Source organism: Pseudophryne corroboree, chromosome 11, assembly GCF_028390025.1.
Source record: "Pseudophryne corroboree isolate aPseCor3 chromosome 11, aPseCor3.hap2, whole genome shotgun sequence".
Classification (NCBI taxonomy): Eukaryota; Metazoa; Chordata; class Amphibia; order Anura; family Myobatrachidae; genus Pseudophryne; species Pseudophryne corroboree.
This window is the reverse complement of record NC_086454.1, coordinates 299,463,789-299,485,820: the sequence shown is the minus strand read 5'-3', so window position 1 is coordinate 299,485,820 and position 22,032 is coordinate 299,463,789. Positions and strand designations below refer to the sequence as shown.

The 22,032-nt window shown below is 44.2% G+C and overlaps 1 protein-coding gene across 2 annotated transcripts in view; it reads left to right on the top strand.

Annotated features, from left to right (window-relative positions):
- LOC134969515 (copine-7-like) overlaps positions 1–22,032 on the top strand; it is a 600,833-nt gene that overhangs the window by 480,901 nt on the left and 97,900 nt on the right. For both annotated transcript variants that reach the window (XM_063945515.1, XM_063945514.1), the window contains 3 exons: positions 17,819–17,893; positions 19,188–19,262; positions 21,525–21,608. In XM_063945515.1, coding sequence (XP_063801585.1) covers positions 17,819–17,893; positions 19,188–19,262; positions 21,525–21,608 — 234 coding nt within the window. The remainder of the gene's footprint in view (positions 1–17,818; positions 17,894–19,187; positions 19,263–21,524; positions 21,609–22,032) is intronic.

The window sequence follows — 22,032 nt, the reverse complement described above, 5'->3', positions numbered from 1 at the left end:
AAATGTTATGTCTGCCCCCCCTGCAGTGCACATGGTTTTGCCCAACTGCTAAAATATTTCCTGCTGCGATCAACTTGGAATTACCCCCATGGTTTTGCCCATCTGCTAACAAATTTGCTGCAACGATCAGGTATGAATTAGGCCCTATCTTTGCTGCCTGCAATACTTGTTTGCAACTATTCACTGTGACAGTTCTTTTCTTCTCACTCAGCACGATAAATATGCTTGATGAATGCAGTAAATTCCAAATGCTGTTTGACCATGTGTGAATTTTTACGTTAATAATCATCTCTTGGTAAAGAATGGATTTTGTTGTATTTGTGTGTATTAACTAAAGATTACTAATAAAACATTCCACAGCTCTCACACACTGGCAGCTGAGAAACATATCAGAGGGGTCAGGCAAGCTGAATTCTCTACTGTTGGGGGTCCCACAATGTTTTTGCTGAAAGTCAACAGCAGAGGCTGATAAGTCCGGACAGAAGTCATACTAATGACTACAGCAATTCACTGTTCTTGACTAGAAATTCCTTGGTGGTCTCCACTCCAGACTGTAGTGAAGAATCCAAAGAATTGGAAGATTTCATTTATAATGCAGGGCAGTGGGAGATGAGCGCTTCAAATGAGAATCCAGGAGGATAGGCACCTATGGTAGTGGGGTACATGAGGTAATGTCTTCTCAGGAGTTATTCTTGTCCGTTTTAGTATAGCCTGGGAATACATTATCCATTTTTTTACATCAGCTTGATTAAACAGACAGCTTGAAGACTTTTGTAATGCCAGGTACTTTTCCATTACATGTTGCCAACATGCCTTATCATAGTCCAACAAGTAAACTTGTCTCTCCTTAAGTCACTTAACTGTATAAAAAGTCGGTTACTGCAATGAATTGATGTAAAACAGTTTTTTTTGGTAAAACAAAAATGCATATTCAATGAGACAATACAGAAACATCTGATTTTACTTTTAACAGTCCACCCTGTTGTTAATGCTAATTAACATTCATTTACTACTTAATAAAAGACTTCTAATCATTAAGTATAACCTCTTAATGTGTCATAGAATAAGGAAATCAATAGCTTAGTACCTGGATGCGTATCACAAGAGGTGGGAAAGAGTCACAATGAGTGCACTTCATATGTGTCTCTGCGGTACACATCCCTTCACTAATGCATCTCTTCCTATATAACAGCCTCATGTGCGTGTTCCCTTATAAAGCGCCTCAGTGTCTCTAAGCTATCTCTACACCAGGCAGCCTTGGTATCCATACCATTATGTTGTACAAAATCATTTCCAAAGGGTCAGGCATTGTTTGTCCCCAGACTTACTGCTTATAGAAATGAAAGGTGTTTGAGTTTCCTCACAGCTGTGTTTTATTTTAGTGTGAGTTTGTTATGCATTTGGAAATATGAACAAGTACAAGGTTTATTTGATTTTATTCATAGTGCTTAAAATAATGTAAACCATGTGGAAAGCCATAAATCTCATTTCACACTTCTGTTTCACCATTCCGTATGTACTGTGCCATGTCATAAAAAAAAAAAAATGAATGAAATAGCAGGCAGCACGCCAAGTCTTTAGCCACCCCCGTCCAAGGGGCTGGGTTCAAAGCTTAATTAAGGGGAAAAAAAAAAAACTTGAAAAATCCCCCCCCCCCCCCCCCCTCAAACAACCGACTCACCCACATGCTAAAAATGCTTAAAGCACCACTATCACATACAGCCAGTAAGGGAAGATGCTTTTGATTGGTTAAGAGTGAAGATCAGTCCTGGGATCTCCAGCTGTTCCTCATTTTGCTTTGGTTTCATGTAGTGTGTAGTTCAGGCATGTCCAAACTGCGGCCCTCCAGCTGTTGAGAAACTACACATCCCAGCATTCCCTGACACAGGTTTAGCATTCTCTGACAGCAAAACTGTGTCAGGGCATGCTGGGATATGTAGTTTCACAACAGCTGGAGGGCCGCAGTTTGGACATGCCTGGTGTAGTTGGTCATTGCTATGAAATTTTCTTTTTTTACTTTCATTTTTTTATTTCTTGGGGGGGGGGGGGGGGGGGTCAGGAAATCCAAGTGACTTCAAAATGATTGGTACAATCCCATGCAAAGCTCTTAAGCTTGTGAAGTTTTGCGGGCAAATCTGAAAAAGAAAAAAGTCCTGCATTTTGTGCCTCAAAACCCCCCCACAAAAATAATAGTTTGACATCAACTTCATTCTGCATTTATATTCACAAGATACTCATTGTTATATTTGTCATTTTTTTTGTACATGTTATACACTTCTTGATTTTGTATCATTGCTTGTAAACTATTTTCATATATAAAAAGGATAGAAATAAATAAGTAAAACATTTCCTTGCCACAAGTCCAGTCACTGCCAGCTCCCTTACTTAATAAACTGTCACCGAAACACACGTCATGTTTTTCACAGCAACGTTGCAACGCCTCTACCGCTTGCAGCTTTCTGAGAAAGCACAGAAGTGTTCCTGGAAGCATTGTAAACCCCTGCAACGTCCTAGAAACCTGTCTGCATCCAGGGAGTGAGGCTGCTTTTGTTGTCACCCGTGTTATCTGACCAATCACAGCTGCAGGCCCACACACTCATTACTTCTTTTTTCATTTACGTCAGTCTCCTCAGCCACCTTCACACTAGCTACTTGTCATCTCCGCTTCCCATACAAACCCACTTATCTCCGACAATGACCGCGCTCCATCTGTGTTCCTGCGACGCACATACCTTCACTACGGCATCTCTTCCTGTATAACAGCCTCACGTTCCCTTACAAAGCGCGTCAGTTTAACTCTAAGCTATCTCTACACCAGGCAACCTAGTTATCCCCATACCTTGCCATAATGTTGTACAACATCATTCCCAAAGGGTCAGGCATTGTTTGTCTCCAGACTTGCTGCTGACAGAAATTAAAGGTGTCTGAGTTTCCGCACAGCTGTGGTTTATGTTAATGTGATGTTTTTGTATGCATTTGAAAATATATTAAAATAACCCCATCAAAAGCTGATACATTTTTGATGCAGATTTATTGACCTCTCTTTCTAGCAGATTGGAACATCTTTCATACATATCTCCTGATTCATTCAGGTATAAATTATCTCTGCCCTGCATCTAGAGTAGTTATGTTTATAAATGACGGTTATAGACTTGGGTGACTGGCAGGGGCGTAGTAAGAGTGGAGGGGGCCCGTGTACAGTCTCCGTCTGGGACCCCTCCTCCCTTCTCTCTCTGAGACTCTCAGCACTAAGGTCACTAGGAGACCCTAGTGCTGTGCCAGAGTCCAGTGTACAGGTCTCCAGGAAAATGGCGCGGTGACCCTTTTCCGGGCGATTTTCCTATTGCATATGCGCAAAATGCTGTGGAAATGGACAACGCGCCATTTTCCCTGTGTTTTGTGCAGCTACTGCTGCCAACGTGGGATTCTATAGGGGTAAGTACAGTAATCAAGAAATGTCTGCAATGTGTGCTGTGTAGGCTCCCACACGGCAGTGCAAAAATATGCAAAATGTCACAGCCGCCTAGATTTGTACTAAGACGCCCATTGGTGGTGTCTCTGAGCAGCCGCTTGCATACAAAGACGCAATCACATCAGCCAATCAGCGACCTTCTGGCTATGGTTGAGCAGCATGGCTGTTGGAAGTAAGACGTCGGAGCCCTTCTACGGTGTACAGGATCGCCTGTGTCACAAAACGCCCGTGACACGCCTGTGTTTGAGTCGCCCCTCCCCTGTTAGCTAATAATCACTCCATGGCGTGCCACATCGCCATTGCGCCATCTCTGAATCAGGCCCATGAGACCCGTGCTCCATTTACCACATATGTCCAGGCTGGAGAGATTTTATTTACCGGATGAAGCTGGGCTGCTGTGTACAGAGGACCTGATTCACATTCATATACGATGATGGGGCATGTGCAGAATGGGCCTTGCACTGTCGCTTGCAGCTCCCTGTCATGCTGCACCATTTGGGGGAATTGCACAGACTCTTCCTTGTGGCTGTGCCATTAAATACAAACATGAGAGTTCACTCTTTCCGCAATTGTTGGATATCCCTGTCGGATATCTGTAGCGCTGCATGGGCAGTGACATAGAGTGCCTTAACTCATATGGTGTCAGATAGTGGACAGCTCCTTCCAAAGATTCCCAACGGAGTACTGCGATGATATAAATCCTCATCAATGTACCAAGGGCCTTTCAGTAAGGATTGCAGATTTGCGAATGCATTCCTGCAATCCTTTGCCATGCAAATGCAGGAGGCAGGCTGAGTAAGCCTGAGCTTAACTCAGGCTTGCCGTCACAGTGTGGCTTGTAGGGCCAAGAATCTGCGTATGCGACGCAGTCATTGGCCTCGTCACTCCCGAAAAACGGGGGCAGCATGCCCCCATTTTCCCCAGTGCCGCCCACCCCCATCCCTCCCCACGAACGCCTCTGCTTGCTAATCAGGCAAAGGTGTTTGCATCCCTGCGCAGTTACTTACTGAATTAGGCCCCAAGACACAAATGAAATAGCACATAGAACTATACTGACAACATATCATAAAGAAGCTAAGGGGCAGATGTATTAACCTGGAGAAGGTATAAGGAAGTGATAAACCAGTGATAAACGCAAGGTGATAATCGCACCAGCCAGTCAGCTCCTAACTGTCAATTTGCATATTGGCCCTCATTCCGAGTTGATCGCTCACTAGCTGCTTTTAGCAGCAGTGCACACGCTAGGCCGCCGCCCTCTGGGAGTGTATCTTAGCTTAGCAGAAGTGCGAACGAAAGATTAGCAGAACTGCGCGTGAAAAATGTCATGCCGTTTCTGAGTAGCTCCAGACCTACTCCTATCTTGCGATGAATGCAGTCTGTTTAGTTCCTGGTTAGACGTCACAAACACGCCCTGCGTTCAGCCAGCCACTCCCCCATTTCTCCAGCCACTCCTGCGTTTTTTAGCACACTCCCTGAAAACGCTGAGTTGCCACCCAGAAACACCCACTTCCTGTCAATCATACTACGATCACTCGAGCTACTGAAAAACGTTGCTCGTGCTTGGGTAAAACTACAAAGTTTTGTGTGAAAGTACTTAATTGCCGCTTTTTTAGTTGATCGCTGCGCTGCGAAAAACGTCAGCGAGCGATCAACTCGGAATGAGGGCCATTGCACGCAATATTGGAGATAGTGGGGTAAATTTACTGACATGGGACTTCTATTTAAGATGGGATGTTGCCCACAGCAACCAGTCACATTCTACTTCTCATTTATGTAGCATCTTCTAGAATCTAATACCTGGAATCTGACTGGTTGCTATCTTAAATAGAACTCCCATGTTAGTAAATTTACCCCAGTGAATCAGGCTGGGCCACCATTTTATTCACAATGTAGGCATACGTGTTTCTCCCTTGTCAAGTACTTTACTTTGTATACTGAATTATTATTTTTTTGTCTTTAAAATGATGTATGTTACAGTGCGAGTGTTGGGCTTCTGTTCTTATTAGCTTACCATATATTGGCCCTCATTCCGAGTTGTTCGCTCGCTAGCTGCTTTTAGCAGCAGTGCAAACGCTAAGCCGCCGCCCTCTGGGAGTGTATTTTAGCTTAGCAGAAGTGCGAACGAAAGGATCGCAGCGCTGCTACAAAAAAAAATTGTGCAGTTTCAGAGTAGCTGCAGACCTACTCCTACCTTGCGATCACTTCAGACTATTCAGTTCCTGTTTTGACGTCACAAACACGCCCTGCGTTCGCCCAGCCACTCCCCCGTTTCTCCAGCCACACCTGCATTTTTACACACACTCCCTGAAAACGGTCAGTTACCACCCAGAAACACCCACTTCCTGTCAAATCACTCAACGATCAGCAGCGCGACTGAAAAGCGTCGCTAGACCTTGTGTAAAACTGTATTGGCTTTTGTGAAAGTACGTCGCGCGTGCGTTGTGCGCACCATACGCATGCGCAGAAGTGCCGATTTTTAGCCTGATCGCTGCGCTGCGAATGAAAGCAGCTAGCGATCAACTCGGAATGAGGGCCATTAAGTGTATAGTGTAAGAAGTCCGAATGATATTACGGCTACAGGAGAATGTTATTTCTCTGTATATGCAGCTAAGGCAAATGTGAGAACAGGAGTAAAACCTGTTAGCTAAGAATGTTCCCGTTTCATTCACCATCACTACCACAGCTATGCCAATTTGGAGTTTACATAATTAGCCGTGTACCTATTGGCAGTGCCCAATGAAGGCGGTCATTCTGTGGGCGGACGCAATATTGCAGCCCATCTGTAAATTAGTCCCTGTTGACATCATGCCCGAGTGTTAGTGAATAGGGGATACACTGAAGAGAGCTTCATCACACAAAATGGTCCTGCCTCCACTATGAGTAGGGAAAGGGCTAGTCAGAACTTAGCATTCTGGCAAGCGCAATAAGCAGACACAAAAGCGAATATTTATTAATGCTTTGGTGAATGATCTGTCCATTCTGGACATCAAATCATTGCCGAGGGTGACGTCAGTTTAAAAAATAAACTCTTTATTTCATCTCAAAATGGGAAAATTACTCCAGCACCAGTAAATAAAAAATTGTTGTCTATTTGGTAATTGCATTTATATGGTCCAGGGCTGTGAGATCTTTGGGCACCATAGGTGATGTCTCTATCTCCTTTCGATGGCCTCGTCACAAGTATCTCATGTCTCTCACCACCTCTCCATGCACACAGCAATACACCCTGATCTTACTTCTTCCATTTCCCATCTATCCAGCATCACACTCATCCATTACCCTCACTACCCCCTTTCTTGTCTGCGTGCAACTGTAAGATACGCTTCTCCCTGCACCCTCCAGTCTACACAATCCGGAACATCTGTCACACTCACATATCACCTTCTCTGATCCTTTTACTCATCCACCACCTACTCCTGTCTGATGACTTCATCTCTTCCAACCCTGAGTCCCACACAATCCCCACTATTCACTCGGAAAGCTAGATCTGTTTGTAGCAAACTCACATTCATCCATAATTCTAATCTCTACCTCCTTCAGCCTCTTTGAATTTACTGAAACTTATCTCTCCCCTCCTGACATTGCTTCTCCTAGGTGTTTCCTACAGAAGTACCTTTCACCCAGTGGCCAACATGATGGTTAGGCATGGTTCCTTCTCTCCCTTAGCTGTTCTGTCACAGCCATTATCAAGGAATCATCTTTTCAATTTGCTCCTTTGAAATCCATCCGTTCATCTCACCTTCATGTCACACTCACAGTCATCTATTGCCCCACAACCCAGTCTCCCAATTCCTTGCCAACTTTACAGAATGTCTTTCTTATATCTTCCCCATTGACTTCTTTCTAATTATTGGTAATCTCAATATCCCCATTCAGAACCCTGCCTTCTCTTCCTCAAACTCTTGTTGCTTACTTCATTCTATGGTCATTCCCAGTGGGTGTCACCTGCCACTCGCCACAATTGACGCTTGGTGAACCCTGTGATCTCCCATCTCTGTTCTATCTACAGGTTCTCAAACTTGTTCTCCCTGCTGTCTGGCCCTATCCCTCTTTCCTTTTTCCTCACTCTCTTTTTTTTTTTAATAGAGTAAACTTTTTATTCACGAAAAAGTGTCAGGTACAGATAATAGATGGCATATACAACCAAACACGTTACAAGTCGTGTGGTACACACGCAGTACAGTGCATCATCAGTTTCATAGAAAGCATGTCAGAAACATATGTATAGTGCTAAGATACTTGCAATAACAATAAATAATTGATATATCAAATCTGTACACAAATATATCATTAGGTGCCATGTAATTTCAATATGCATGTGTATATGTATACTGTATATATATATATATATATATATATATATATATAGTTAGTTAGTTCGATTAACTTTCAGGAAAAGAGCAGTACCTTAGATACACAAATGTTCAGGCCGCTGCGACCCCTAAGCGCGTGTGTGTGTAAAACCCCTATGAAATGCGTACACGTTGCGTAAGCATGCCATCACGCTGTAAGCACAAAGTAGCTACACGTGTGGCGGAATACACTTTATAACCCCTAACAGGAAAGGAAATGCGACACCAATTGTATATGTAATGTTGAGGTCCAACCCAGCAACAAATATTTACTCAAAAGGGTGTCAGGTCCGGGTGTTTTTGTGAATCCGTTAACCCGGGACCAACCACAGGTGTAGGTGCTGGGGTATGAAGAAAGCAGGGAGGACGAAGAAAGTTCCGTTTCATATATTTATTGAAAATAACAATTCAGTAAAGTGGTAAATGGCAAGTTATTAATCACCATAGTATACTGACGTATTGCATGAATAATAGAAATAATATGCAGGATATATCTTAAAGAAAAAATAAAAGAAATGTTCATGGAATTGCGTTTAAAACAGGCTGGAGAATAAATGTTAAATTGTCCAAATATAAACAAGCTTTGATGCTGAACTGTAGAATGTGTTTAACTGGGTAATGCAGACATGAAGAAATAACTGTGAGGATTTGCAATGAAGTTTTGAGAGGTAACTGAGAGACTGTGAAGAATTATCCTTGTAATGGCAACATAGAAAGTAAAAGTACTAAATTGGGTTACTTGCGAGTTCCGGAGATCACTGTGAGACTGTAGCAGATGATATAAGTGATGAACGGGTTAAATGCAGAGCAGAACAAACGAACAGCTGAAGTTAGTGGAATCCTCCAAACTCTGTATGGTTGAAAGCAGGCAGACAGGGTTTCCTCATGCAAGACTCTGGGAATCCAATTGTTACCAGTAGGTGCGTGATTAACTGACAGCACATCGGGAGCCGGTGGATCTTTAGCAGTGAAAGCTGCAGACGGGCCTCTGGGAACGGAGGCGATATCTGGACCACGGGAATCACACAGGAATGCACGGAGAGAGCTCAGAGCTAGAGCACAGCGTTGATACAACAAAGCACTGGCCCAGATTAACATAATCCCAGCCTACTTAAAGGCAGCACAAGCACGGGATTGGCTTACACCTGCCCACAGGTGTTTTCACAAGTGCTCTGTATTACCTATTTGGTCTCCAACATGGCCACCTCCTATACAGCAGACACACCGCAGTGCCTTAGGCCATTTGGTCCCCGCACTCCCAGTTCCCAGACTCTGCATTACCTGTGCCACTGATCACGCCGCGTCCCCACATGGGCGCACAGCACCGCGAGCAACCGCACTGGCAACGGATGAACCCCAGAACCCGCAAAGGTGAGAGACCGGTTCGTGACAGTACCCCCTCTTCTACGGGTGGTCTCCGAACACCTTTGAACCTTATCAGGATTTTTGGAGAAGTATTTCTGTACCAGTCTTGGAGCATGAACATCTTCAGAGAAAACCCAGGATCTCTCCTCCGGACCGTAACCCTTCCAGTCGACCAAAAACTGTAAACGTCCATATCGAGAACGTGAGTCTACAATCTCTTTAACTTCAAATTCCTCATCTTGCACAGAGTCAACTTTAGGAGATTTGGACTGGGTAGTACGAAACTTATTGAGAATCAAAGGCTTCAATAAAGATGTATGAAAGGCGTTAGGAATTCTCAAAGATGGTGGCAACTTGACTTTGTATGACACAGGATTGAGTACCTTTACAATGGGAAATGGACCAATAAACGTGGGAGCAAATTTCTTAGAAGGAACTTTGAACCTGACATTGCGCGTAGAAATCCAAACTTGGTCCCCCACCTTGTAATTCGGTACAGCTTTACGTTTTCTATCTGCGAAAGATTTATAACGAGCGGAAGTTTTGACCAACGACTTACGCACACAACTCCAGATTCTAGATAGACGTTGAAGTTCTTGATCTGCTGCTGGAACCTCTAGGGCTGGCAATGGATGGAACTCTGGCACACGAGGATGAAAGCCGAAGTTAATATAAAAGGGCGTAGATTCTGAAGATGAATGGAAGAGATTATTATGAGCAAATTCTGCCAATGGAAGGTAGTCAACCCAGTCATCCTGTGAGGACGATATATATGGCCGGAGAAATGTTTCAAGGTCTTGGTTGACTCTCTCAGTTTGTCCACCTGTCTGAGGATGATATGCAGAAGAAAAATTCAACTTGACATTTAAAGATGAACAAAGCGACCTCCAAAACTTGGCCACAAACTGTGTTCCCCGATCAGAGATGATCTCTCGAGGAAGGCCATGCAACTTGAAGATTTCAGAGATGAACAATCTGGCTAGTAAAGGGGCTGATGGTAACCCAGTTAATGGAATGAAATGTGCCATTTTCGAAAATCGATCCACTATCACCCAAATGGTATTTCGCCCTTTTGATGGAGGTAGATCGGTCACGAAATCCATTGAGATATGAGTCCATGGTTGTTTGGGTATGGATAATGGATGTAATAAACCTGGTGGAGAACTTCTTGGACTCTTATGTTGGGCACATTTAGGACATGCTGCTATAAACTCTTGGACATCGGCTTTGAGATGTGGCCACCAATAAGACTGTTGAATAAATTTGAGAGTCTTTAGAACCCCAGGATGACCCATGAAGGAAGAGGAGTGAGCCCAGGTAAGCAGCCGTTTACGAAGATTTGTGGCGACAAAGGTTTTGCCAGGCGGAGGAACTGGAGAGGTTCGAGTCATTAAAAAGGACGTAGGATTCACAATGGCTTGATTCGTGGTAGCATCATTTGATTCAGAAGAAGCAAAGGACCGAGAAAGGGCATCTGCCTTTTTGTTCTGAGACCCTGGTCGATAGGTGAGCTTGAAATTGAATCGTGTGAAGAAAAGCGCCCATCTAGCTTGTCGTGGATTCAAGCACTGAGCTGACTGCAGATATAGAAGATTCTTATGATCAGTATAAACTGTAATGCAATGTTGTGCTCCTTCTAGAAGGTATCTCCACTCCTCAAATGCCAACTTGATGGCAAGTAATTCTTGCTCACCGATTGGATAATTACGTTCTGCCGGGAGGAACTTACGGGAGAAATATCCGCAGGGATGGACCTTTTTATCTTCAAAAACTTGTGACAACACAGCTCCTACTGCTTCTGTAGATGCATCCACCTCTAGTAGAAAGGGACGATTCAAATCAGGCTGTCGAAGAATGGGTGCTGACCCAAAAGCTTGCTTTAAATCAGAGAAGGCTTTGATTGCTTCAGAAGACCGGTTCGTAGGATTTGCTCCCTTGCGAGTTAGGGCTGTGATGGGAGCAGCTAACGAAGAATAATTCTTAATGAATCTCCTATAGAAATTAGCAAAGCCAAGAAATCGCTGAATCCCCTTGAGAGTTGTAGGAGTGGACCAATCTTGGATAGCTTGTACCTTACCGGGATCCATACATAGCTCTGATCCAGAAATGATGTAACCAAGGAACGGTATGGAAGATACTTCAAAGGTGCACTTCTCTAACTTACAATAAAGTTGATTTTCCCTCAGACGTGTCAGTACCTCTTTAACTTGGTGACGGTGAGACTTTAGATCCTTAGAGAATATTAGGATATCATCCAGGTACACTACTAGACACTTGTAGAGAAGATCACGAAAAAGTTCATTCACATAGCTTTGAAAAACTGCAGGTGCATTACAAAGACCAAAAGGCATTACAAGGTATTCGTAATGCCCATCCCGGGTATTAAAAGCAGTCTTCCACTCGTCCCCTGCCCGGATGCGGATTAAATTGTAGGCCCCTCGGAGATCCAATTTTGTAAACACAGTAGCTCCCTTTACCCGATCAAATAATTCTGGAATTAAGGGTAATGGGTACTTGTTTTTCACAGTGATCTCATTGAGTCCACGGTAATCTATGCATGGTCGTAACCCACCGTCCTTCTTCTTAACGAAAAAGAATCCGGCTCCTGCAGGTGAAGAAGATGGTCTGATAAATCCTTTGGTTAGATTTTCCTGTATATAATCAGACATAGCTTGCGTCTCTGGGATGGATAGCGGATAAATTCGTCCCCTAGGAGGGGTTATACCCGGAACCAAGACGATTGGGCAGTCCCATTCGCGATGAGGAGGTAGAGAGTCTGCTGCTTGTTTACTGAAAACATCCGCAAAGGATTGATACACCGGAGGTAGGTCGGGAAGGCTAATTGACCGGAGAGGTACAATTGAGGCTAAACAGTCCTTGGTACAAGATTTACCCCACGAAAGAACTTCCATGGTTTGCCAATTAAGTTGAGGATTATGTTTCTGCAGCCAAGGTAAACCAAGTATCACATCTTGAGAGGCTTTGGGAATCACGTAGAAGGAGACGTATTCGGAATGGAGCACACCAACTTTCATCTTGAGACATACGGTTCGATGAGTAATTATACCATCTGGAATTCGACTTCCATCCACTGCTGTAACAGCAACTGCTGCTTCCAGAGGCATGGTTTGAACTTTAGACCGTAAGACAAAGGCTGAGGAGATGAAGTTCTCGGCTGCCCCGGAATCTAGGAGAGCTGAAACTTTCACTGTAGAACTTGGAACTTCTAATTGAATAGACAAGGTCGTCTCTTTCCCAGAACGTGATTCTAAAGTAACTCCTAGCTTAACCTCTCTTGAATAAGCTAGGAGCGAGAGTTTCCCGGTCGGAGTTTGCAGAATTTAACTAAATGTTCGGAGGACCCACAGTACATGCAGAGGTTACCCTGTCGACGACGAAGTCGTTCCTCCTCTGTGAGGCGAGAGCGCCCAATTTGCATAGGTTCTTCTGTCGTTACCGGAGACTGTGATGAAGAATCTTGTCGAGGCCTAGGATGATAACGTGGACTGGATCGCTCTGCCCTGGATTTCTCTAAACTTCGCTCCCTGTAGCGTAGGTCAAGTTTGTTACAGAGAGAAATCAATTCATCCAGTTTAGTTGGCACATCCCGGATAGTTAAATCATCCTTGAATCTCTCTGAAAGTCCATTCCAAAACGCGGCGATCAGGGCCTCCTCATTCCAGTTTAACTCTGAAGACAACGTGCGAAACTGAATAATATATTGACTGACAGGACGTAAACTTTGACGTAGACGGAGAATCTCCAAAGATGCTGAGGTGGTCCTGCCTGGTTCGTCAAAGATTCTCCGGAAGGATGATACGAACTCCTTGTAATTAGAGAGGATAGGATCACCTCTTTCCCATAATGGTGATGCCCACTCCAGAGCCTGACCGGAGAGGAGGGCAATAATATATGCAACCTTAGAACGAGCTGATGGGAAACTGGCGGACAACAGTTCAAACTGGATCTCGCATTGATTCAGGAATCCTCTGCAAAGTTTTGGAGTTCCGTCAAACTTACTCGGAGAGGGTAACTGCAAGCGGGACGTAGGCAGCGTCACAGGAGAAGCTGTAGTGGTAACTGGGACAACCAGAGTTGGAATCTGGACTTGAGACGTTTTAATAGCCGCATGAAGAGTCTCTAAACGGTCTGCCATAGTTTGCATAAACTGCACTATTTGTTTCTGTATAGACTCCTGGTTTTCCAGACGGGAAAGGATATCTGACGTAGCACCGCCTCCTGCGAATTGGTCACTTGACGGATCCATGTGGCCAGTGCTTACTGTCAGGTCCGGGTGTTTTTGTGAATCCGTTAACCTGGGACCAACCACAGGTGTAGGTGCTGGGGTATGAAGAAAGCAGGGAGGACGAAGAAAGTTCCGTTTCATATATTTATTGAAAATAACAATTCAGTAAAGTGGTAAATGGCAAGTTATTAATCACCATAGTATACTGACGTATTGCATGAATAATAGAAATAATATGCAGGATATATCTTGAAGAAAAAATAAAAGAAATGTTCATGGAATTGCGTTTAAAACAGGCTGGAGAATAAATGTTAAATTGTCCAAATATAAACAAGCTTTGATGCTGAACTGTAGAGTGTGTTTAACTGGGTAATGCAGACATGAAGAAATAACTGTGAGGATTTGCAATGAAGTTTTGAGAGGTAACTGAGAGACTGTGAAGAATTATCCTTGTAATGGCAACATAGAAAGTAAAAGTACTAAATTGGGTTACTTGCGAGTTCCGGAGATCACTGTGAGACTGTAGCAGATGATATAAGTGATGAACGGGTTAAATGCAGAGCAGAACAAACGAACAGCTGAAGTTAGTGGAATCCTCCAAACTCTGTATGGTTGAAAGCAGGCAGACAGGGTTTCCTCATGCAAGACTCTGGGAATCCAATTATTACCAGTAGGTGCGTGATTAACTGACAGCACAGCGGGAGCCGGTGGATCTTTAGCAGTGAAGGCTGCAGACGGGCCTCTGGGAACGGAGGCGATATCTGGACCACGGGAATCACACAGGAATGCACGGAGAGAGCTCAGAGCTAGAGCACAGCGTTGATACAACAAAGCACTGGCCCAGAGTAACATAATCCCAGCCTACTTAAAGGCAGCACAAGCACGGGATTGGCTTACACCTGCCCACAGGTGTTTTCACAAGTGCTCTGTATTACCTATTTGGTCTCCAACATGGCTACCTCCTATACAGCAGACACACCGCAGTGCCTTAGGCCATTTGGTCCCCGCACTCCCAGTTCCCAGACTCTGCATTACCTGTGCCACTGATCACGCCGCGTCCCCACACGGGCGCACAGCACCGCGAGCAACCACACTGGCAACGGATGAACCCCAGAACCCGCAAAGGTGAGAGACCGGTTCGTGACAAAGGGGGTACAACAGAAATACAATCACATAAGAGAGAAAAGGCTACAATCAATGGATACATACGTTTGTTCGCCAGTACCACCCGGTTCCAGTCCTCAGTCAATCTGGATAGATGACCTTCAGAGAATGTGTCGGACCGGCCAGGAGGCTTGGCTTTTATACATTAGTCCAAATCATGAAACAATGGAAACTGTAATCTCTTCACCCATAGATCAAAGGGCTGGTCATTTACAGTACAGGAGGGGTCATAGGTCGGTTTGAATAGGTGGGCGATGCCTGGTCAAGGTGCACTTGCAGATGTTCTCCACTGGGTAAATACAGTGTAATATTAATATTCTGTTCCTGCGCATATCTATGCGCAGGAGCGTGCTACCTTCTGCAAACTGCAATCGGAATATTGCCCTTGAAATACTGTACAGCTGGATTCCAAACACCACCTCCTAACCTAATTCTGTCCCCTCATATCCTGTAAAGGTGAATCCCTCTGTTGTTATACCTTTGAAGCAAATGTAACTCGCTGGTGTGGTGCATGTAGACTATGTGTAAATTGTGCACTATGTGGATTAAATATGAGATATGTCTTTGTGGCTTTTCCATGCAAATGCATATGCTACCGTATTTGCTCATACCACGCGGTAATACGCAGGACCTCGTGAGCCAATATACGCAATGTGCGAGTATGCGCACGCACGGCAGAACAAGCACCCGCACGGAGGCCATCTGTGTGGTGTTTGTACGGGATGCGTGTGACTATAATATTTTCGACATCAACAATATATATATATATATATATATATATTCCCCACGGACCGGCACTCCCTCCTTCAAATTGCTGCAATGGCTCCGGTGCCCTCCAGAAAGATCCACATAACCAGAAAAGAAGAGGCGGCACTCGGAGACTTTAAAGTGCAATGAGTGTATTCAACAAAGAAACCAACGTTTCGGGGTCAGTTGTACCCCTTTGTCAAGGTGAATACCTTGACAAAGGGGTACAACTGACCCCGAAACGTTGGTTTCTTTGTTGAATACACTCATTGCACTTTAAAGTCTCCGAGTGCCGCCTCTTCTTTTCTGGTTATATATATATATATATATATATATAAACAAACGCATGGTAATTACAAAGGGAAAAGTGTACTGCAAGTATAACAAGAGTAACCAGAAAGAACCAGCTCCAAAGAACCAAACCCAAGGACATTGCTACAGGTTCAAGGCTAAAAAGGTTATAAGGAGAGGTCATGTGAGGAATATATAGATTCTAGCCAGGGAGACCATATTTTCCCAGATTTAGAACTGGCATTATGTTGCATTTAAACAAAACGTTCCTTAGAGATAGAGTCATTCACCAGTGCCCCGAAGGAGGAAAAAGTGGGTCCTTTAGGATCCATCCAAAGTCGTGCAATACACACCTTGGCCAAGGCACAGACATTATGACCGTATAATTCCTCCCACCTGGACAGGGAATCAGAGGCCACCATCCCAAGAACACATAATTTAGCGGTTAATACTCTCAGGGGTATCCCAGTATTTTCCAGAACCGACCAAAAGGACTGTATAATAGGGCATGCTCATACAAGATGTCAGAAAGTACCCCGGGCGATTGGGGATTTAGGGCAGGCGTCAGAGCGCCCACCGACAAACCCAGCAAGTTGAACTGGTGTCATATAAGTCCTATGAAATATGAAAAACTGAATCTGCTGAAACCTAAGAGATTGGTAACGGCACGTGGGTATGCCATAGCAAGTTCCTATTCCTCCTCATCCATCGGGCCCAGGTCGACCTCCCACTTCGCACGTAAGCGAGAGAGTTGGTCTTTCCTCACTCTCTTTACTGTCAACCCTACACTCCCTTGGCCTTAATATACTGCAATTTTCTGGTTCATCTCCTAGATTTCATTAAACTGATCAATACTCATTTTATTGGCAATCATATTAAAGCAATTTTGGGGTAACATTGTGGTCCTGATTCCGAAGATGACATCGGTTTTGCTAGACTGGCTCTAATTTTTTAGATACATGAGCGAGAAACAAGAAAAACACATTAGATATTGTGAACAGCTCAACTACCAACTGTTAGTGGGTGTTCACTTATACACAGAGGGAGAACATTCTACAAGTGGACACCTAGAATAGTTGCTTGTTCTAGAATGTTCCACTAGATTTCCATATGCATGCGTTATGGCAAAGTTTCCTATTATTTGAGGGTATCCATTGTCTCCAGAGTCAATTTTAAAAAACTACTTTTATTTTTTTAAGTAATTTTTAAATTCACGTCCTTTTCTTGCCCCATAATTAATTCTCTTTATAGCGCGTCTTGTGATTAACTAAAGTGCTCTTCCAGTACTCTATGCAGATTACCCCCAATTCTATCTCCCCTCCTTCTTTATTATCCAGTGTGTCCATCCTTCTCTCCACCATCTCCATTTGATGTCAGAACACTACTTGCAGCCCAGTGGGGGTGATTCAGATGTGTTTGGAAGTGATAGCTCTGTATGGTAATGTAGCAGGAGGCGTCTATTACATGAAGACACCTCCTGCTTCAGTAGTAATCCAACCTGCATCCTAGGATGCTGCATCGGATCATAGAACCCACCATCGGGCGGCTTGTGGCACCTATGGTGCCATGCAAGCTGTCCATCGCTGAACCCATGAAACTCCATCCTGCATTGGAGATTCCTAGCCTCTTCCCACCCCCTAAACATCGGAAATCCCTAGCCTTTTCCCACCCCCTAAACAGAGCCTGTCACTGCCCCCTCCCCGCTACTGAAACGGCATCAGTCTGTCAATCAATGATAGTCTGATGCCAGCCTGCGTCCTGTGCCGTAGGACCTGTTTGTTCATGCACAGAATGGATCCTGCACATGCGCATGTACTGAGACAACAGGTACTTTGCTACGATGGACGCAAGTGTAACCACACCTGAATGACCCCCAGTATGTCTAAAGCCGTTCCATCCCTCCAGCTCCTGTTGTCTCAGCATAGGTTGTAGATCTCATAAGAAGGACCTGTTCTACCCTATCTATGACGCCTGCACCTTCTCCATCAACCAGTGACTTGTTTTTATGTATAACTTGGTGTACCGTCTCTCCGGTAATGATGATGATGACATTAGCAGGATAATGTGGACTTGTACAGACCTGTTTCCATCCCTCCATCAGTTCATCCATCTGAATGACTGTCCTCATTGACACACCGGTCAGTTACTCTTTCTCCAGCTGTCCTCTTTTTCTCTTGTCAGATTGTTGCACAGAAAAGAATCACCAAAGGCCTGTTCTTGAAATACGGAAAATATGCTGGAAAATCCGCCATAACGGTGAGCAGTAGTGATATTTACTTATTCCTTATTCGTATGTGTATGCATGGGTGTAGTACGGGTGACCGGCGGTCTCCTGACCGCCGGTCACCTTACCGACGCCGGGATCCCGGCAGCATACCGACGCCGGGATCCCGGCGGGGAGGGGCGAGTGCAGCAAGCCCCTTGCGGGCTCGCTGCGCTCGCCACGCTGCGGGCTCGGTGGCGACCTGCGGTCGCCACGGGTTCTATTCCCACTCTATGGGTGTTGTGGACACCCACAAGTGGAAATAGTCCCTGTTGGTCGGCATGCCGACCATCGGGATAGTGAGCCGTCGGGCTCACGGAGGAGGTCATGTGACTGTGGAAATAGTCCCTGTTGGTCGGCATGCCGACCATCGGGATAGTGAGCCGTCGGGCTCACGGAGGAGGTCATGTGACTGTCGGTCAGCCGACCGGCAGTCACATGACTACCACCCGTATGCATGAATACTTACCCGTCAGGACAGGTCACCTGGCAAAGTAGTGCATGCCAGATGCCTGAGCCGGGAGTCCTAATGGCTGCTGCCTTATCTTTCTGGTTGGTTTTCTTACTCATTTTATTATCTCACTCAGCTATGAAGCTCCTGTACTTTTATTCCCTCGGTTTAGTACATGTAAACTGTGCACTATTAACTAACAGTTATGCTGGACACACACCTACTGTATACAAGAAGACAGATCATAAGATTCCAACCTTTAGTGTGTATGCACTGGCGATCATGTATGGTCTCAAGGAATCCAATCTGATGATCTGATTTTATTGGCGTGCTAAGATTTCAGCAACGCAATGGTACAATGAAGTGTGTACGCACTACGCACCGTCAGTCATGCTGGCCTGTATGTCTGCCAATCACTATCTTTTCAGCAGATGGTTTCACCAACTGAGTACAACAGATCGCAGGGTAGATTGTAATGGTGCGTATGTATGGATCTGTATGTTCATCTGGACTTTAAAAGTACAGTAAGTGGAATTGGAAGAAGAATCACATCTCAAGTATGATTGTAAAAGTGTGTACCTACTGTAGGTGATCATCAATTCTCCATCTTTCTCAACAGTGCTCAGTACACGGTATTGTCACAGTGTAGGAACCATTTCACACTAAAGCAGACATGATACATAACAGAATGCACACCTTGCATGTTTCACAACTATTTTACGTTTGCAATTTCCTCTAGAATGTATTTTGGTTACGGTGTGAATGGCAGGTGGTCAGGCTTGGGTCAGGGGTAGGCACTGTTGGAGGTTTATTACATGATTCCCCCCTTCCCACAGGTAATTTCTGAAGAGATATCTGGAAATAATGGATATGTGGAACTGGCCTTCTGCGCCCGGAAACTGGATGACAAGGTGACAGACATAGGGCACAGCCTCCCTTCTGGAGACGGACATAGAGATCTCACTTATCGGAGAAGATATAGGATAGCATATGCCTAGCTGACATGTTCCATAACTATACCAATGGGCTTATATGGAGATACAGTATACAGAACAATATTACTACACTATACCTGAGTATACAGCTTCCACTAGAGTCATGTCCTTACACGGAGGTATATGGCAGTATAATATTACTACTACTCTATACCCGAGCATACATCTTCCACTGAAATGACCTTATATGGAGGTACCGTATATTGCAGTATAATATTACTACTCTATACCTGAGCATACTGTACATCTTCCACTAGAGTCATGTCCTTATATGGAGATATACAGTACAATATTTATACCTGAGCATACATCTTCCACTAGAGTCATGTCCTTATATGGAGATATACAGTTCAATATTAATACCTGAGCAGACATCTTCCACTAGAGTCATGTCCTTATATGGAGATATACAGTACAATATTTATACCTGAGCAGACATCTTCCACTAGAGTCATGTCCTTATATGGAGATATACAGTACAATATTTATACCTGAGCAGACATCCTCCACTAGAGTCATGTCCTTACACGGAGGTATATGGCAGTATAATATTACTACTACTCTATACCCGAGCATACATCTTCCACTGAAATGACCTTATATGGAGGTACCGTATATTGCAGTATAATATTACTACTCTATACCTGAGCATACATCTTCCACTAGAGTCATGTCCTTATATGGAGATATACAGTACAATATTTATACCTGAGCAGACATCTTCCACTAGAGTCATGTCCTTACACGGAGGTATATGGCAGTATAATATTACTACTACTCTATACCCGAGCATACATCTTCCACTGAAATGACCTTATATGGAGGTACCGTATATTGCAGTATAATATTACTACTCTATACCTGAGCATACATCTTCCACTAGAGTCATGTCCTTATATGGAGATATACAGTACAATATTTATACCTGAGCAGACATCTTCCACTAGAGTCATGTCCTTATATGGAGATATACAGTACAATATTTATACCTGAGCAGACATCTTCCACTAGAGTCATTATTATTATTACATTTTATTTATAAGGCGCCACCAGTGTTTCGCAGCGCCGTACAAAGGACAGTACAGGGAGACAATTTAGCATTACAGTAAATAAATAACAGAAATAGAGTACAGGTAACAAAGAGCACCACAATTCTCAAGACATAATACAGCTAAGATGTAAGGAGTGAGTGAGCAGCGTACTACTAGAGGCTGGCGGCCATAGATGGAGATGAACCTTTACCAGCAGGAGAAAGAGCAGGTAAAGATGGTCGTTGAGTAGGGGAGATCTGCGAGTGAAATGTGTCGAGACGAGGGCTTAGATAACAAGAGGAAAGAGGGCCCTGCTCTGAAGAGCTGACAATCTAGTGGGGAGGGGCGACAGACAGATGACAAGAGGTGCAAGCAAGCGGGAGGTAGCCTGATGGTAGTATGCAAGTAAAGCTGAGATGTTCACGGCATGAGGCAGGGGGGTGGAGGAGCAGCCTCAGGACTAGGTTATGCATCGGGAGAGTCATGTCCTTATATGGAGATATACAGTACAATATTTACACCAGAATAATGTTCTTATACAGAGGTATATGACAGTATAATATTACTATTCTATACCTGAGCAGACAATTTCCACTAGAGTAAAATTTGGGATTTTGATTGTAGATATTTCATACCGATCCCGTGACCAAGACATGCCTGTGAGTAATCATGGGGATAAGCCAAAGCCGCACTTACCTTGCCGTCGGACTCATGGATTTTTTGTGCCTAAATAAATCCACCAGTGTGGGGCGATATCGGGCCCCGAGTGTAGCTGCCTATGCTTGCGCTTTATTGCCATTGACTCCCCTCGCTCCTAACTGAATTGACACAAGAAAACATTCGCTCTGTAACCCAACCGCTAAATTTCATTGGCAGGAGGGTGAAGCTTGGTGCAATTTCTATAGAAACAGACCAAGCACCAATGTTCATCCATGCATCTGTTCTACCAGATACTGACCGTGTAATACAGTAACAATGTATAATTCTAGTGCACGGTCTGGAACCTGACATTATAGGAGGGGGTGGCGCCCTTAGGCAGGAATTTCCCCTGGACCCTGTGGGCCAGTCCGACCCTTATAGTTTCTGTATACCGTAATAAGATAGTAGAAATGTGAGCGCACATTAACCAGTCACCTTTCTGCATTAGGACCTATTTAGCAAATCCGATCCATTTCTGGAAATCTACAGAGTGAATGATGACCAAAGCGAGCAGCTGGTGTACAGGACAGAGGTAATATACAGTAGGAAAGGAATGAAGGGGGGATAGGGGGGTTATGAGAGAGGGCAGTGTGGGGGAGCGAAGCAAAGCACATTGCGGGATATTACTGATCTGGTTTTGTGAGATGTGGATATGTGTTAGTAGTACATGTGAGCAGTATTTGAGTGTGAGGTTGAGTAAGATTATATACAACTGAGCATCAATTGAGTGTGAGAGATGTGTGATCAGTATGAGTGTTAGATGCTATATATCAGTATGAGTGTAAGAGACGTGTGATCAGTGTGAGTGTTAGATGCTGTATATCAGTATATGAGTGTGAGAGACGTGATCAGTATGAGTGTTAGATGCTATATATCAGTATGAGTGTAAGAGACGTGTGATCAGTGTGAGTGTTAGATGCTGTATATCAGTATATGAGTGTGAGAGACGTGATCAG